General features: G+C 41.3%; 2 protein-coding genes across 2 annotated transcripts; both read left to right on the forward strand.

The window, feature by feature from the left end:
- Positions 1–13: 13 nt before the first annotated feature.
- On the forward strand, positions 14–5,488 carry LOC127570699 (trans-L-3-hydroxyproline dehydratase). Its single transcript, XM_052016488.1, has 5 exons — positions 14–532; positions 2,373–2,542; positions 3,672–3,794; positions 4,237–4,374; positions 4,495–5,488. The coding sequence occupies exons 1-5, from the start codon at positions 52–54 to the stop codon at positions 4,618–4,620; spliced, it is 1,038 nt and encodes a 345-aa protein (XP_051872448.1). The 5' UTR covers positions 14–51; the 3' UTR covers positions 4,621–5,488.
- A 1,856-nt stretch (positions 5,489–7,344) lies between these two features.
- LOC127572917 (G-protein coupled receptor 135) lies at positions 7,345–9,944 on the forward strand. The gene has a single exon (XM_052020648.1). It carries the CDS (start codon positions 7,894–7,896, stop codon positions 9,160–9,162), a length of 1,269 nt encoding a protein of 422 aa, XP_051876608.1. The 5' UTR covers positions 7,345–7,893; the 3' UTR covers positions 9,163–9,944.
- The last annotated feature ends 9,452 nt before the right edge of the window (positions 9,945–19,396 follow it).

Below are 19,396 nucleotides of genomic sequence, written 5' to 3' on the forward strand. Positions count from 1 at the left end.
ATCTTTGCCCCTCCCCCCCGGGTGCGCGCCGTGCCGGTGGGGGGGGTGTCGATGGCGCGGCCACCGCCGCCGCCGTGTGCTGGCCGTATACTCTCGGTGCTCGACATGCACACAGGCGGCGAGCCGCTGCGTATCGTCACCGGCGGCTTCCCGCCCGTCCTCGGCCACGACATCCTGAGCAAACGGCGCTACGTGCGCGACGAGCTGGACGGGCTGCGGCGGCACCTGCTCTTCGAGCCGCGGGGCCACCGCGACATGTACGGCGCGTTGCTGGTGGGCTCCGAGAGGCCCGATGCCCACCTCGGCGTCCTCTTCATGCACAACCAGGGCTACAGCACCATGTGCGGCCACGCCGTCCTGGCGCTCGGACGCTACGCCCTGGATTACGGCCTGATCGCCGAGCCCAGCTCCCCCGAAACACAGGTCAACATCCACTGTCCGTGCGGCCTCGTCCGAGTTTACGTGCAGTACGACCGGGGCAGGAGCGGCCGCGTCCGCTTCCACAGCGTCCCGGCCTTCGTCTTCGCCGCAGGTAGGGGCCGGGTGGCTGCTGTACGGATCGGCAGCGTTACAGCTTCCATTTTGGCAGTTACATATGTTTCCCGTTTATTCGGCGCTCGCACTGAATTAATACAGCCTCAGAGTTTACACATGATGGTTGTGGGTATTCAGTCCCAGTTAATCTATACAGCCTCAGAGTTTTGCACATATTATATTCTATATATTCGATTCCAGTGAATCAATACAACCTCAGAGTTTACATATATTATATCCTGTATATTCGATCCCAGTGAATCAATACAACCTCAGAGTTTACACATATAAAATCCTGTACATTCAATCCCAGTGAATCAATACAGCCTCAGAGTTTGCACATATTAAATCCTGTACGTTCGATCCCAGTGAATCAATACAGCCTCAGAGTTTGTACATATTAAATCCTGTAAGTTCGATCCCAGTGAATCAATACAGCCTCAGAGTTTGCACATATTAAATCCTGTACATTCGATCACAATGAATCAATACAGCCTCCTAGGCTGCATGTTATATTCTGTGTATTCAGTCCCAGTGAACCTTGGAACTCAGATATTTGTACCTGACAAATCCTGATTACTCAATCACAGTATCTTCACTCCCAGCACACCAACAAAGCTCATATAAGCTATATTCTGTGTATTCTGTCAGAGTGAACCAGTTGCAAATAGAGTTTCCAAGTGCTGTGGGTTTTGTATTCAGTCAAAGTGTGGGTTGTGTCTTCAAATCTATAACTGCTCACTTGGCAATTTTTGCTGAAGGTACTTGCCAAAATTTCTTGCCTCTGGGCTGTGCTATGGATGGGGATTGAATGTTAATGGAACCTCTTCTCGTATTCCTGTTAATTTGTGTTTCTGGAGCAATTTGTTTTTTATGTCGCCAGTTGTCTCTAGTGTTGATTGAAGCTTCAGCTTTGGCATCAGAAAGTCATGCTCGTACTTGGCCAGCAATAGTAGTGGTGAGCCAAAGGTGATGGGTGCTAAGCTACATAGAGTAGGAGAGCTGCTTAAGAGAGAACAGAACTCAGGAAGGCTAAGCCACACAGCAGCAAATAGTCCTATAGCATAGAAACAGGCCCTTCAGTCCACTGTCAAGCACCCATCTACACAAATCCTACACTAATCTATTTTATTCTCCCCACATTCCCATCAGTTCCCCCAGATTCTAGCATTCACCTACATACTTGTGGAAATTTACAATTAACTTATCAACCTGCAAGTCTTTGTGACATGGGGGGAATCTTGGAGACCTGTGAGAAACAGGGAGAATATGCAAGCTCCACACAGACCACATCAGAGATCAGAGAATCTGAGTCGTTGGAGTTGTGAAGCAGCAGTTCTGCGAGCAGCCCTGATGCAAACTTTGAAGTTGGAGATGAAAGAGGGTTCCATGCGAACAGCAATTCAAAATGGTTCAGTCAGTCCAAGTGGTATAATGTAATCACAAAAATAATGACCAGTATATTAAATAACCATTACACCATCTTTGTAGGCTGCTTTTCCTACTTTTGGCACACTGCTTTCCTCTCCTTATTGGAGGAGATAAGCACACTCTGCACAATTTTTTTGGAATTACTTGACATTCTTCGGTAGTCTGTACCTAATTTCACACATACTGTGTTAAAAGGAGAGGATTCATGTTCCAAACACCAAAGCATGAATTTACACTGTGAGTTACACTGTTAGCAAAAACATTACTAGAAATGGTCATTCACTCTTGAGCGGTCCTGAGTCCCTTGGAAGTAGGGCAGGATACTGACAGAAGCCCTGCTCAAATTTAGGGCTGTGACACAGATGTGTACATACAATGTACAGTCCCAGTTTACTGGTCTTTTTCAGATATTCCTATTGATGTACCAGGACATGGGAAGATTGTGGTGGATGTTGCATATGGAGGTGCTTTTTATGCATTCGTGAGTGCAGATTGTTTTGGTTTGGATGTTTGTTCCTCCAGAACACGAGACCTTGTAGATGCAGCAGTGGCTGTAACTAATGCTGTGAAAGCACAGGTGCGTAAAGAAAAAAGATACTCTTCTGATTCAGCAAGCAAATCTTTCAGCTTGCCACGGTCTCATTGCAAATTAGTGACGGTGTTTATCTGCTCCATTTTACAACCCCCAAACCCCTCTCCCGTAAAAAAAAACTTCCTCAGATGCCGGAAAAATATGCAGACTTCAGGTGTGAGGTCTGCATATATGACTGGAGGTGTGGCCAATTTGTCTTTTTCTTTGGAAATGGATCCCCTCTTCTCTACAGAGTTGTATGTGATGAATTAAACACTATGCCTTTTTTTTGTGTTCTGCTCCAAGCATTTTTCCTTTACCTTGCAGACAGCCCTGGGTGAAAAGCAAAATAAATGATTTTAAGGAAAATCAGGGCAAACAATACAGGGTTCTGTGTTCAGCCCAGATTATGCGGCTGTGAAACTTCAGTATGAGAATGGCAATTTTTGTGAACTTTTTGTCCTTAGGTGAAGTATATAAACTCAATAATTTATGCTTATTTGTGACCTGGTTTGGAATTGGCATAATTGAAAACGCAGGTCTATAGTCCTTGCAATTCTGAGACATTAACAGGTTTGTGACTAGTAGTTATTTGGTTTCAGGACATACAAGGGAATCATGCAATAGTGCTAAGCACTACTGTTCAGAAATAATATCTTCAGTAGATCATAAGGATGGAAGCTGCCTTCTTTCTCCTCAGTCTCCAGGACTATCTAAAGGAAGAAACCGTATAGCTTTATTCTTTGTTTTTAAAAATGATATAAAGGGCACTACTTTTGCTTCTGGTTATTTGATTTAGCATGTATAGGGAGTAACTTGGTGGATTGGTTCCACCAATATCAATGAATATCAGCCACAGGGAGGTATTGCCCACTAAATGATTTACTTGGCATTCATATTGATTAATGGAGACTAAACGTTACTTTTTGTTTTATGTTATTTCCACTATGTTTATGTCAAATAGATTATGAAGTACAAGTTCTGCCAATAGTTGTTAGTTATCATTCTGAGCTTCTGAAGGACACTTAAGTATAATGACAAATAACAATTTTAACACTGTGGGCATGGACTAGATGCAGCTGCTGTTACTGGTCAAATAAGTTAATATCAAACCTGACTTCGTTTCTTTTTACAGGTCAAACTGCACCACCCTGATAGCAAAGATCTTGCCTTCCTCTATGGCACTATAATAACTGATGGCAAAGACACATTTTCTGAAGAACCAACAGCAAATATCTGTGTTTTTGCAGATGCTCAGGTAGAAAAATGAACTATGATTTGTAACCTTTATTGCAATAAATGTTATTAATACAGGCATTTTAATAGTTCTTGAAAGCAATCTATACTGTATAATTAAAACAACAAAATAACCTTTTTTGTTTAAATTCTGAACTGGAACAGCTCAGATAGACTTGTTATTAGGTATTTATTTACTTAAACTATTGATTAAGGTGTGCATCACCTTCTTACGGAATTGCATAATTAAAGGCAAAGCAAAGTACTCCCTGTGAATATTCAAAACATTACACAGAAGGAACTGATGAATTTAGTTGAAATGAAATAATTTTGAAATTGCACTTTCCCTGAGTTTGGTTCATCCAAACCCTTGATGTTTAAACTGAGAGAGGATTTTAAATTGAATGACTCTATTATATATATTAACAAGTTCAGAGACATTTTTATCCAACTTAATTGAATAGGTTGACAGAAGTCCCTGTGGCTCAGGTGTGACAGCTCGTGTTGCATTGCAGTATCATAAAGGATTGATTCTACTGAATCAGACCAGGACATTTCAAAGTGGTCCAACAAGCTCATTATTCACAGGAAAAGCTGTTGAGGTAAAAAAAAATGATGAATATTGCTTTTTAAGCACCTTACATTGCAGTAAGGTTTGATCCAAAATGATTATGAGCAAAAAGATTGAGATGCTGATTAAAAAAAATATAATCTGTTTTCAGGAAACAAAATGTGGCGATTTCAAAGCTGTTATAGTGGAAATATCAGGACAAGCACATTACACAGGAACAGCAAATTTTTATGTAGAAGATGATGATGATCTCAAAGATGGGTTTCTTCTTCGATAAAGTATTTTATACAAAAGTTATCATGTACTTAACATTACAATCTTGGTATTATTTTAAAGCTCTAACTCTTATTAAGTACATTTTAGTTTTCTAACTATGAATCTTAGTATTTAAAGACATTTAGCTATGAATTATTCATGTATAATTGTTTGTATCTTGTATATGCTTAGTAGTCTGATAGATCATGTTTAATCATTTATGAATATGGAAACAAGTGTTATGATGCTACATTTCATTCTGGGTTAAGTCCTAAACTCTGATATTTCAATCTACACCGTGTATAATTCCTTTAATTATTAGGGTACAATAAAATTAAATTATCACCATGATATTAATTGTAAGAATGCAGTGTTAGCAGAGAAAAGTAATAGTTTTGTTGAAGATTTCTACTTTCATTGAATTACACTGCACCGTTTTAAGTTGGTGACAGTTTTTTCTAATTATTCACCTTGTGTATACAATAAAATTAGCCTTCAGTTTGACATCCTAGTTATCTAGTAGTAAAGCAATTTCAGTCAGATTTGTATTGGCAAATCTGACCACTCTAAATTATAAAGATATAGGTAGGTAATGCCCAATTTTAAAATAACAGATGGTGAAGAACAAAAAAATCACATTGTTGCAGCTCATGTTAGTGACAATAAACCTGATTCTGATTACATCTGCTTAGCAACAGGGTAATGTGATGTTTAGTTGTGTAAAGCAGAACAAGGATAATAGCTGGATAATGCCTCAGAATGCCTTGGGCTCCTTTCTGAAAATTAATATCATGTCAAGTAAAAAAATATATTTCTGTTCAATATATGTTCAAAATTGGTTGATATGTTATGCTAAAGACATTGCAATAAAATACAGCAGTATCCATTTATTCCTGGATAAAGACTCTATTTCAGAGCTCCATAGACCAAAAATTTTCCACGTTTGTTGCCCAGCTCAAGCTGGCTCTTCATAATTCCTTAAATAATAAAGGGAAAATACATACTGCAATATTTTGTGATAAGTGCTTTCAGCTGCCTGAAGTGTAAACTCTGGAATTATTATCCTAAACCCCTCTATTTGCCAAATTTCATCTGTTAAGATGTTTTCTAAAGTCTACCTCCTTGAATAGGCTTTTGCCTGTCCTATTTTTCAACTGGCTCAATGGACATTTTTGTTTGATAATCTTTTTGTGAATTTGGGTACTTTATATAAATGTTAGCTGTTAGTCCTGATTATATAGCAATTCATACACAAACTGCAGGAACAAATATATGGGTGGAGATAATAGCAGCCTTGGGTATGATAGCTTCCAAAGTTTGATAGATTACTATCTTTGGTTATACTTGTCTGTACATTCAGGGGCAGTCCTCAAACTTGCAAGCTCAGTGTCACATAGAGGATAGTTTGTTTTTATAGTAGCTTATGTTACATTGGAAAATCTATGCTCCATCAAGCCTCCTCTTGTCTTTCCTCATCTAATTGCCTACCCTCTATTCCATTCTAATGCACTTACTTGTCCAACCTACTCTTGTGTGTGTATATATATTCTATTCACTTCAATCACAATCCCTGGTAGCAAGTTCTATAGTTTCACTGCCCTTTGAGTAAAGAGGTTTCTTCTGAATTCCCATTTTGGTGTCTTGGTATGTTATGAAGATCTCTAGTTATGCTGTGGAAATTTGTCTCTGTATCCACTCTATCAAAACTGTTCAGCACTTGCCCTTTTTGCAAAGGAAAAGAGATCCAGTCTGTTCATTTTTTCCTGATATACTGTATATAATCTCTGATATAATCCTAGTAAATCTATCCTGAATGGCCTGTTCTTTTTTTTGAGACTGTGATCTTGGTTTTAGACAACACAGCCTGGGGAAATATCATCTTGGCATCTACAATATCAAGCCCATAAGAAATAAGTGTGTTTCGGTGTGATATTTACTGAGGAATAGGGGAGTCTCTGATTGCTTGTCAATGAACATCCGTATTTCTCAACGCATTGCAACTTTTTGCTTTTACCACCGGGAGTGTCCAGTGGACTCTCAAACTTCAAATGGTTGCATCTCACAAGAACACAAAAAAAAGTTACAGGAGTAGACCTCCCAGCCCTTCAGTCCCACCCTGTCTTTCAACGGGATCATTGGCCTCACCTCCTCTTTGCCCATTCTGTGAAAAATTTCTCTTTCCTCTTTAAAAATCTCTAATTATCCAGCTTCCTGAGCCCTACAGGATCGAGGTTTCCAGAGATTTGCCATCATCTGAAAATAATTTCTTTCACCACATCTGCCAGCAGGGCATTCCACGCACCCACCACTCTCTGTATAAAAAAACTTGCCTCTGACATCCCCCCTATACCTTCCTCCAATCACCTTAAAATGCCCTGGAAAAAAGTCTCTGACTGTTCACTCAATCTATGCCTGTTAACATCTTGTACCCCTTTCATCCTCCTTCACTCCAAAGAGAAAAGCCCTAGCTCGCTCAACCTATCCTCATAAGACATGCTCTCCAATCCAGGCAGTATCCTGGTAAATCTCTCCTGCACTCTCTCTAAAGCTTCCACATCCTTCCCACAATGAGGCAACCAGAACTGAACACAATACTCCCAAGTGTGGTCTAACCAGAGTTTTATAGAGCTGCAACATTACCTGGCAGCTGTTGAACTCAGTACCCCAACTAATGAAGGCCAACACACCATATGCCTTCTCAACCAACCCTATCGACCCGCACAAGCAACCTTGAGAGATCTATGGACTTGGACTCCAAGATCCCTCTGTCCCGCCAAGAATCCTGCCATTAACCTTGTATTCTACCTTCACATTAGATCTCCTGAAGTGTATCACTTCAAACTGTTCCAGGCTGAACTCCTGCGGCCACTGGAAGCGGCCGCGGTTGCGTCGAGCTTTGGCGTCGGCGCCTGCGCGAGGGCAGGGCAGCTGGCAGCCCTGACAACGGCGGCACGCGTCACGGCGCGTGTCCGGAAGTGCGGGGGCGGGGGCGGGAGGACGACGACGCCGTGAGCGCCCTCGGTATGTCGTGTGATGAAAGGCGAGCACTGGCTGTAACCACAGGCGGCCGCGCCGCGCCGGCTTCCTGGCCGGGTAACGGCGCTGCCGCGGGGAGATAATGCACAGAAAATGGGTGGATGAGGGGGCGTTGGCCGGAGGCTTCCGCCGGCGGAGCGTGAGGCAGCGCGGGGGCCGGGGCCCAGACCGGTGGCCGCAGGGGCCGCTCCCCCCTTGCCCGCCGCAGAGACGGCCCCAGTGATGAGCGGCGCATCGGGCGGGCGGGGTGTTCGGGTCCATGGATCTTGCTACCTGGACTGCGGTGCCCAGCAACCTGACGGCGCTCGGCAACCACAGCGGGGCGGCGGAGCGGGCCGGCGGCCAGACCGACGCTGGGTCTCTGCTGCATGGCGTGGCCGTGGCTTCCAAGGCACTGCTGCTCCTGCTTATCTTCCTGCTGTCCAGCCTGGGCAACGCGGCGGTGATCGCGGTGATCGTCAAACACCGGCAGCTGCGAACCGTGACCAACGCCTTCATCATGTCCCTGTCTCTGTCCGACCTACTCACCGCCCTGCTCTGCGTGCCCTTCTCCTTCATCATGCTCTTCAGCCGCGACGGGGTCTGGATCTTCGGTGACCGCTTCTGCGTGGCCAACGGTTTCTTCAATTCCTGCTTCGGGATCATCTCCACTCTCACCATGACCCTCATCTCCTTCGACCGCTACTACGCGATCGTCAGGCAGCCTCAGGAAAAGATGGGCAGGCGCCTGGCCGCGCAGCTCTTGGCCGCCGTTTGGCTGACCGCCTTCCTTTTCTCTTTCCCCTGGTATCTCTTGTTACGAGCCCCGGGGCAGCCGGTTATTCATAAGAAGGGCTTCTACCACTGCATGTACATCTTCCACTCGGGCAGCTCCCGCATGGGCACTGGATACAGCATCGCCTTGATTGTCACCTGCTACCTGTTGCCCTTCTCCCTGATGTGCTTTTGTCACTACAACATATGTAAGACAGTGAGGCTGTCAGAGATCCGAGTCCGTCCAGTCACCACATATGCCCATCTGCTGCGCTTCTACAGCGAGATGAGGACAGCCACCACAGTACTGATAATGATTGTCTTCATCATCTGCTGCTGGGGTCCTTACTGTGTCATGGGAATCATCACAGCCACCAGCAACTTTCATTTCACCCCCATCATGGACACTGTAGCTATCTGGCTGGCCTGGGCTAATGGTGCCCTCAATCCAGTAATCTACGCTACGAGGAACCCCAACATCTCCATGCTTTTGGGAAGAAAAAGGGAAGATGGTTACAGGACTAGAAACATAGCTGCCTACTTGTCAAGGCAGAACCAGGACCATGAGGTTAGGAGTCAGGCAGACAGGATAAGGGACCGCTATGTCATTCGGCAGGGGGCTGGTAGCAGGATGTCCTCCTCTAGCCCTGCAAATGGAGATGTGGCAATGTGGGCCTGTAAAAATCCAGTTGTGCTGTTCTGCCGGGATGGACAACCTAATACAATGCCTGAGCCTACTGTAGCCAAATCAGAGACTGCAGACACCAGCCTTTAAATAGGATTGAAAATATTCAATTCCATTATTGACATTTAATGGCAATGCGCTTCAGAGTGTTTCCTGAAAGTGCAGTGTTGTAGCAAATAGTTTCTGCTGTGAAAATTGTTTGTGACACAAGCATAGGTTATATGAAAATCTGCTGCAATTTGGATTTGAGATGGTTTTGTTCCAAATTGTTAATGACAAAGAGAAAAATCAGTTTGTGCTTAATCCACGTAGAATACAATATTGAGTCCTCACTTTAGAAAATTGTATCAGTGTTTTGAAATGCTGAGTTCAATAAGAATGCATGAAGTGCCAAGCAGGAATTGAATATAAACAAAACACATAGCCTTTCCCTAATGCAAGGGACAACTTATTTTCAGTTCCTTTCCATCATTTTCTTTACCTTAAAAGTGCATAAGATAATTGCAATGGTGTAAAGGTGGTGTCCCTTTATTAATAACTGAAACCCAGCTTTATGAACTTGATTGCTAAGAGATTGAATTTTGTCTATTTTTTGGATTATTAAACTGTGTTTAACACTAATTTTGATCTGGGTCACACTGCAAAAAAATCAAATTGACCAGCAAGTCATGTGCAACAGCACCACAATTTTCACACAGGGATGTGCTGAAAAGGGACATGCATGTTTCCCGAAGGAAATTGCTGAGGACAATTGTGATGCCATGTCTTTGCTGAGCTGTGTGCAGGGAGGGTCATCAGACCTTAAAAGGACCATTCTCATTGCAGCCTTTTCTCCAAGTGGTCTGTGGCTGCCGTGGAGAAAAATTGTCGAGTTGTGGGGGCGGGGGGTGGGGTGAGGGGAGAGAAACAATTTGTGTAGTCAACCCCCAAGTGACCCATTGCACTGTTGAGAGGACTATGCCTCAAATAGAACCACATCACTGATAGGGATCAGGCACGGCACCAAGCTGTTCTGGAATCCATAGGAATAAAAAAAAGGCTCCAAACAATGATGGAGCAAGGAAAAGTCATTGTGAAAGAACTTTGACCTTTGGAATATGTATGTTTGATGTTATGGTCGAAACAACTGAGAATGGGGACTTTTGCTTGGTGTTTTCTTTTAAAACAAAACCGGTCATAGCACAACCATTTTTTCCCCCTGTTAGAACCACCATTTCAGTTAGAAGGATGTTAAAATTGGTGTTATTTAATTTGTGTCCAATACTGCTTAAAGGTCATGCATGCTGGGGTGGAACATTACTGGAATTGACTGGCCCAATTTCACAAGAGTCACAATTTCATCTGGAAATGATGGCCAGCATAATTTTCTCCAGGTGAGTTTTTTTTAAAAAAAACACAATTAGTGCATAAAAACAGATGCTAATCAAATTTCTAGGCTGGTGTGTTCAGTTTAAAAACTCACTTATATAAGATCTTACACCACTAAAGGACACAAGTTATTTAATGACTGGAATTGTACGTGTAGCCATTGTAGAGAGGACAGCAGCAGCCGGTTTTGCATATTAACAGCAGTGAGTTAAGTAACACTGTTTTGATGATGTAGGCTGATCTCATCCCATTGTCTTAGGCAGGTCAGAGGTTGAGGTTGATTTGCTTCCACACATGTTTTTTGGTGTCTGAGGTGGTTGATGGTTCATTGTGGAACTGATGGGATACAGTGGAAGGTGGGGTGAGTAGTTTGGAAGGTGGTTTTTCCCACTGCTTACAGTGAGCTTCTGTGTGCTCCCAAGAAATGGACTCAAGACTCTCAATGCTATTCTGAATGCTGCTATTTTGAGCAGTTCAGGGCTAGGGATACCCACAAATTGGTAAGAATATTGCACTTTTTCTGGGAGGCTTTGAGTGCGTCCTTGAATCATACCCTCTCTCCACCTGGTTATCTCTTGCTGTTACAGAACTAGATGTAGAGTGGCTGTTTAGGTTGTTTCAGGTAGTTCTCCCTTAACTGTTCAGAGTTCAATCTGAACTCGCCCAAGTTAATCAAGACTCGAAGCACAACCGAGAGGTCTTTCTAAAAGTTTATTAAAACCAAGTAAACACTACAAAAAGAATTGATTTTATGATAAATACTCAAAGGCTATATAGTCAGTAAGTTTAAAAGCTTTACATGGCTTAACTCTTAACTGTAATAATTTCAGCTCAAGTTATCCCCGCTAACTCTGATTCTGAACATCATTCACCTGGTTGATCACATGAAGGAACCTGCTTCTTTATAGAAAGAGGTGATGAATTTTGTCCATTTTTCTCTCCAAATAACTCTTTTTAAACAACAAACGACAACCGATATATGCAGTTGCCTCCCTTATAATTGTATCATCTGTTTCTGGTCTATTCCGTAACTCATGCATTACTTAGTTTAGGTCATTGTCATCAATTTTCACAGTTTGTTCTGATGAGGAGCAATGAAAGCTTATCAGCACTGTGAAATAGTCTTGCTCTAGTGAACAGTTATCTGGTACTTAAATTCGATGCACAGAAGATCTTTGAAAAAAGCAGTTAAGTAAATTATGTCCTTGAGTTAGTCTTGTTTATAAGTATCGCCTTTTGCAATTTCTTCAGCTCAGTCTATTTTAAAGCAACTTTTGAAGTCCTGTGTTTCCCCACAGCATTCATGGATGGAAAATTTGGTCCATTTTTAGTCGATGTTGGTTTACCATGAATTAAACGCTTTAAGTTACATCTGGCTACCCAGTCAGCTATGTAGTCACACCTGATTGAGTGTAACTGTGGCTCTCAATGCTCAGGATGTTTGCCAGAGTAAGGATGCTGATGTTATTTCACTGATACGGATTTGGAGGATTTTGTGGAGACAGCTTTGATTGCATCTCTCTGGTACTTAAGGGTGGGTTTTCCACAGCAGCTTGAATTGGGGGTCAATCCTCAAAAGCTGTTTTCCACAGACACCCAAAGGCTCTGCTGACATGCTGAAGATAATGGTAAATTTTATCATCAATGTCTTGTTCTTTGAGAGATGACTCCTAAATTGTGGAATGTGATGCTCATGGACCATTATTGGCAGGGGGTGATGTGGTATGGCAGAAGGTCGGTAGAGGATTTTGTTCCACAGAATTTGAGTACAATGCTGATTTTCTCATGCAGTTCAGTAAATGAGTCAATGATGACTTGGAGCTCAACTTCTGAATGTGATAATTGTCATTGCAATTCAATGTCTGCAGTGGAATAATCTTATTGTGGAGAGGTGATGACATAAGTTGAACAGTTTCTCATTTGTATTGTTTGTGAGCTGCAGCATTGAAGAAAGAGTGAGCAAAGGATTGGTGAGTGCAGCAGCCTAGTAATCTTGAGGGATTCCCATCATGTTGCCGAGGTGCATTTTGTCATTGGGAACAAAATCCTGATGTCCAATGGCTTTCCAGAGGATTTGTACTAGTTGATCAAGACTGCTGTTGTTGTCTGCAAACAGTTGGAGGAGAATAGGATAAAGATGTCAAATTCTGTTTGATTCAAATTGAGAGCAGAATACACAGGCTGGCTCTTTTATTACAAGTCGAAGAGGGTGCTTCCACCCAACTGGAAGTACAAATCCTCTGGCACTTGTAACTGAGGAGTTTCTTCATTGGTTTAATGAATCTTAAAAGTACAGAATGATTTCATCTTGATTTCAAAAAAAGCTTTGTTTGACCCTAATCTGCACTGAGATTGGGTCTGATGTGGATCGATGGGTTAAGTACACAGCTTACATGTCTTTATGTACCAAACGCAAGTTGAATTTTTGTTGGTAGTCAAATTTGAGAAGGTGGGTTTAATGAGGTCAAAAGTGGCTATGTATAACATAACCAGAAGTCAGTCACCCAACAAAATCACAGCTGATCTTGTATCTCAATGACACTTTCCTTTGACCCATCTTCTTCAACTCATAATATGCAAACAATCTTTTGATATCTTGAATATACTCAGCAACAAAGACTCCTTAGCCTCTTGGGTAGAAAATTGCAAAGATTCTCTACCATCTCTATGAAGATCATTTTTCACAACATTCAGAACAGCAGACCCTTTATTTTGAGTCTCTGACGTCTGGCTCTAGACACCCCCGCCAGGGTAAGCATCATCCCTGCATTTACCCGGTCAAGTCCCAAATGAATTCTGCACATTTCGGTAAGATCACCTCTCTTCTTAACTGCTCAGGAGTGAAGACCCAGTACAACAACACTCCATCTCAGAAGTCAATCTGGTGAACCTTCACTGCACCCTCTATCAGAAATATGTCCATCCTTGGGCACAGAGACCAGACTTGTACATAATATTCCAGCTGCATTCTCACCAGGGCCCTGTGTGATTGGAGCAGGTCATCTCTACTCTCGTACCCAAATCCTCATGCAATAAAGGTTTACTAATTGCTTTCTGTACCTGCATGTCAGTCCTTGTTGCTGCTGCTCCCTGCATTTCTTTTGGAGTTGACATCTAGCTGGACAAAATCCACGCTGCAATTCAAGGAGCAGCTTCTTGGCCACTGGGACGAAGTGGTTGAGTAGTCCTTGGTGGTGAATGCCTTGAAAGATATAGATATTACAAGGTGCAATTCAGCTGTGATCATTTCTCTGCTCTCCACTCAATCACCACCACAATAGTATATTTGTCATTTTTAATCATGAATATCAGAGTAAAGTTACAGTGGATGATCGCTATGAGTGGAAACATACCACAAGCTAGATGCTAATACCATGAGATGGATGGCAAGAACACAAGGAAAGAGGAGAAGTAGTAGGCCATGTGGCCTCTGAAACCTGCCATTCAATATGCTTATGGCTGATCTGCTCCAGGCCTCAATCCTCTTCCACACAGCTCTCAATTACTTGATATTTCAAAAATTCATCTACCTCCTCTCCAAGTACCTTAGCCTTCCAGCCTCCACAGCTTTGCAGTAGAGAATTCCTGAAATTCACCACACTTGAGAGGAAATTCCTATGCATTCTAGTTTTAAATGACTCTCCCACAGGTAACTTTTCAACATCTACCTTGTCATGCCCTGTTGGGATCTTAGTGAAATGTACAAGATCACCCCTTATTTTAGGTTACAAAGGATAATAATCTAACATTTTTTTAAGCCTTTGTTGTTAGATCAACCCCCTTATCCCAGGAATTAACTTCGTGAACTACTTCTAGACTACCTCCATTGTTGCTATATCCCTTTAATAAGGGGACCCAAACTGTACACAGTACTCCAGGTGCAGCCTCACCTATGCAATTAGAATATTTATTTTTAAATTCCAACTGCATAAAAGAAATATTTGCATTCTTAATTACTTGCTATTACCTGCATGCTAACATTGTCTTTCATGCACAAGAACACCTAGTTTCCCTGTTTCACTCATTTGCAGTCTGTCCTTATTTAGACAAATCTGCTTTTTGATTGTTCTGACCAAAGTGCACAAACTCTCACTTGCCTACAATAAATTCCATTTGCCAAGTTTGGTCCACTGATCTATCCCCTGGACCTATCTGTCCTATTGCAGAGTCCAAATATTCCCCTCACCTATTCTCGTCAATAAATTTAGACACTTAACTCTGCCCCCTCCTGCAAATCAGTAATACAAGTCGTAAATAATTGAGGGTTAAGGACCAATTTTTGGGACACTCCAGAAATGCCCATTTATTTCAATTAACTTTCTTCTGTGTTATAACCAGTTTTCATCCTGTTCTAAAACATTTCCCCCAATACACAGAGCTCTTGTACATCAGCTTTTTATGTGGCATCCTTTCAAATTCTTTCTCGAAATCCAAATCATCTTCAGGTTTCCTGCTATTGATCATGCTTGTTAATATCATCTGGAACTCCAAATTATTCGACCGTTATTTCCTTTTCATAAAACCATGTTGACTTGGTTTAAATGCATTAAGCTGTTCTAAACAACAAAAGAAATAGCCAATTCCTTAAAAACATAAAAGTTAGCCAACTTTGTACTGAATTGTTTGTACCAGCATTCTGCAAGATTAGTAAATTTTCCTTCTGTACAGTCATTAATTACCTTGCAGCATCAATTAATCTGTGCCCAAAATTATAGAAGAAATAATTTAAAAAATGAGAGAGAAACAAAGGACTGCAGATGCTGGAATCTAGATGAAAAACACTATGATGCTGGAGGAACTCAGCAGGCCAGGCAGCATCTGTGGAGAAAAGCAGGCGGTCAACATTTCGGGGCAGGACCCTTGAGTCCTGAAGAAGGGTCCTGACCCAAAATGTTAACCGCCTGCTTTTCTCCACAGATGCTGCCTGGCCTGCTGAGTCCTTCCAGCATCATAATATTTTTCATCACAATTTTAAAAATAACTATTGAAATAAAAAAATCATGTACTTTATCTTGCTTCTTGCCTATTTGCAATCAATAGCAAAACCAATTCGCAACTCATCATAGAATTTCAATATCTGGGGTACGAATCAGATTAGTATTTTAATATGTAAAACAGTTAAAAACAATCAAAATTCAGTAAAATATATGCAATAAATTTCTTTAATGCCAATACTTTGCAGTTTATTGTTCCACAATTTCTTGGAGTTGACTCTGTTTTAAAGCCTTAAATTATTGCAGCAATCATATAATTTCATTCTTTGATGGTCCTTTAAGATGAGAATGGTGAAATGAGACCATTTGGTGTGTAGCATAAATAATGCATAACATTAAGAATTTGCCAATGTTTGTGAAATTTATTTTGTAAACTCTGTATTTTATGTATTTTTAATGTTGCTGTGTTTTCTAAGGAAATGATGCAAGAGTATTTCCCCAAACAGATGGTCATTTATTGCATGGTATCACACTACTGAACATTTGTATTTGTCAGTATACTCTTTGGTCTGTTATTAAGGTTAATTTAAGAAATATTTAATGTCAGTTGCAGTATTGCCAGTGTACGATGTCACTACAAAAATGTAAATTTCAGTCAATATATTTTATTTACAATCTACATTAAATATATTTATTGTGAGCCTTAGTTAAAAAAAAGCATGATTAAAATACAACCACTTCAATTGTCTGTTAAATGGAAGTCAGAAATTAAATGGTTGCTTTTTAGATATTTTTGAAGTAATATTTTTGTGAGCTTTCATTATTAAAAAATTACAACTACCTACAAAAGCCACATTGCAAAGTTTAAGAGTGCAACTATTGAAATCTTTGTGACCCATGAATATTGCTGGTTCTGCAGCACCAAAGAACATACAAAATTATTACTGAAGACCATTTATAATTCCAGGGTTCAAAACTGTATCAGTTTCCAATTCATTCAGTAACTGTACACAGATGTATACCATGTCCAATGACTGCTCACTTTCCCCCTTTGGAATGCCATGCAGAAGCATCCCAGAACCGGGCACCTGGAAGGCAAAACACCATTTGAGTAGCATTGGTGGCCGCAGAAACACTCTTCTGTTTCCCTCATAATCAAGCCCCTTATCACTGTAGCTTTCCAAGTCTTTTCCCTTCCTAGTTGTGCAGCAGAGCCAACCATGGTGCCACAAACTTGGCTGTTGCTACTTTCCCTCCAACAGTATCCAAAATGGTACATCTGTTAGGGAGGGGACGGCCACAGGGGCCTCCTGCACTATCTCCTTGCGTCTCCTGGTGGTCACCCACTGCTTTTCTGCCTGTGCAGCCACTGCTTGCGGTGTGACTACCTCACAAAGTGCTATCCATGATGGCACTTCATGTACAGATGCTTCATTTCCTACACACATGGTCATCAGGGACATTGCAAGTCTCCCCGATTCCCCACATATTTTTAGACTGGAGGCCTGTGACCAGTGGTGTGCCACAGGGATTGGAGCTGGGTCCACAGTTGTTTCTCATCTATATTAAACATTTGGATGATAATGACATGGTTAGTAAATCTGTAGATGACACCAAAATTGGTGGTGTGTACGGTGAAGAAGGTTATCTCAGATTACAACAGGATCTAGATGAATTGGGGAAGTGGGCCAAGGAATGGCCAATAAAATTTAATTTGGACAAGTGCAAAGTGTTGCATTTTGGTGTGGGTGGGTGGGTTTGGGGGGTGGAGAGACAGGGCAGGACTTGCATAGTAAATGGCAAGGACCTGGAGAGTGTTGCATTGAAATTAGGAGTTGGGAACATCATGTTACAACTGAACAAATCATCGGTGAGACCACACTTGGAGTATTGTGTGCAGTTCTGGTTGTTCAGCTATATAATGGATGTCATTAAGCTGGAAAGGGTGAGCAAAGCTTCCCAAGGATGTTATCAGGACTGGAGGGCTCAAGTTATAAGGAGAGGCTGGATAGGGTGCGACTTCTTTTCCCTGGTGGGTAGGAGGCTGATGGATGTCCTTAGGGGTATATAAAATCATGAGGGGCATAAATAACATGGATGGTCACAGTCTTTTTCTCAGGGTAGCAAAGTCGAAAACTGGAGGGCATAGACGTAAGGTGATGGGAAAGATTTAAAAGGGACCTGAGGGGCAACTTTTTCCACATAGTTACATGGATAGGAAAAGTTTAGGGAAATGGGCAAAATACAGGCAAATGGGACCAGCTCAGATAGACATCTTGGTAAGCATGGATGAGTTGGGGTCTGTTTCCGTGCTGTATATTCCAGGAGGACCCTTCCATGGGTCGGAGTTCTCCTACATACCCTTGAATTCAGCGCTTAGTTCCTCCCCAACACAGTTTCAATTTACTACTGGTCTTGCTAGGGACTTTCTACCTTAAACACTAGCTACAGAAATCTAAAGTCCCTGAAAGAGTTCAAAAGGTAGAAAATACCTTAATTGATCCTCACCAGTCACCTGCCTCCACTGCCACACATATCTTTACTTTTGTTATGCACCAATAATCATCCTCACTGAAGGCCCCTCGATCACTAAAGCCTGCTCTCCAAGACCATCACACTCCAGGATCCACTGTGAAACATCAGGGTGTGGTTTCTGTGACCCTTTTTATCCACTCAAACATATCTAATCAAGACATCTGAAATTAACTGGAATTCAATTGAAAAGTTCACAATTAGAATGGGAAGGTAAGATCATTTACCTACTCACCTGAAACCACATGCTTCAGCTCTATAAAAATAACATCCTGAATGAATTTAACTGTAAAAGCATGCTAACTTTGACTATTAACAAGATAAACTTCATAAAATAATACTTATTTGCAGTTCCTTCACTCACCAAAGCCCACACTTGAGACTGCTGCATTCCAGGATCCACTCCACAAAACTAAAAACTATAAAATTTAATTTTCATTCTTTTTCAATACATTAATGGAAAATCTTTTCAAATATAATGAAAATCTCCATTTGTTTTCAAGCTCCCTTTCTCTTTCATTTGCTCCAACATCCAGAAACCAAAACAAATTCAACAATCAAATGAAATAGCTTGACAATTTAAATCTTAAAGCATTCTTAAAAACTGCACTAAAGTATCCTTTGTCTCTTTCAATCAGCTTAATGTCAAGTGACTCAAGCCTTCAGCTTACTCCTAGCTGGCCTTACCCACCTTACTCTCCCTAAACTTGAGTTCAACCAAAACTACTGCCCACATCCAACTCGCAACAAATCCCATTCACTCATTGTACTGTGATTCCTAACCTACACTTGTTCCTTGTTAAGTTATCCTTGTATGCAAATCCCTTCCCCAACTTTCTATGCTCCTCCATCCCATCACCCTGAGATATCTGTGCTCCTCCAATTCTGGTTTCATCCCTTAATATAATCATTTCACCATTGAATGACAAAGGCCTTAAGCTCTGGACTTAATTGCCTTCCAAAATGTCTTTGCTTCTCTACCCTTTCAAAGGCCAAACTGCTGTAATATTTATGTGACTCTGCATTTTTTTTTGTTGAGTAACATACCGATAGGATATTATTCAATTTTAAAAAGCACTACAAAATGGATTTTTTTTTTCTAAAGAGAAAAATGTAATCAGTCTTAATATTGCCCATTTACATTGGTTCATAAAAGATCTTAAAAGTTCATGATTGGGCAGAAACTTGAACCATAATCTAAACAGTGCACGTTAACATGTGTTTTGGGTGCTATTTCTTGACTGAGCGCAAGACAGACACTTAAACTTATTGGACTGATGGCACCAAATGAGGTTAAGTCCCGAAGTTACATTGAAAAGTCTATTTAACTGCCCAGAATTGAGGAACCAAGATCAAAGTCTAAAAAAATAAAAAGTAAAATAACCATATATATCAAAAAAAAGCACTGATTAGATAGAAGACTATTCTTTCTTTTTCAATCTTTTTATTAGTTTTCAAATTAATACAGATTGATAGATAGCATCAATATT

Source organism: Pristis pectinata, chromosome 1 (genome assembly GCF_009764475.1).
Source record: "Pristis pectinata isolate sPriPec2 chromosome 1, sPriPec2.1.pri, whole genome shotgun sequence".
NCBI lineage: Eukaryota > Metazoa > Chordata > Chondrichthyes > Rhinopristiformes > Pristidae > Pristis > Pristis pectinata.

Bases quoted from the DNA above. Each gene is read 5' to 3' on its own strand.
- LOC127570699 (XM_052016488.1), top strand. From the start codon at position 52: ATGGCGCGGCCACCGCCGCCGCCGTGTGCTGGCCGTATACTCTCGGTG. The intron at 533-2,372 runs GTAGGGGCCGGG...GGTCTTTTTCAG, and splicing joins GGCCTTCGTCTTCGCCGCAG to ATATTCCTATTGATGTACCA. The intron at 4,375-4,494 runs GTAAAAAAAAAT...ATCTGTTTTCAG, and splicing joins TCACAGGAAAAGCTGTTGAG to GAAACAAAATGTGGCGATTT.
- LOC127572917 (XM_052020648.1), top strand. From the start codon at position 7,894: ATGGATCTTGCTACCTGGACTGCGGTGCCCAGCAACCTGACGGCGCTC.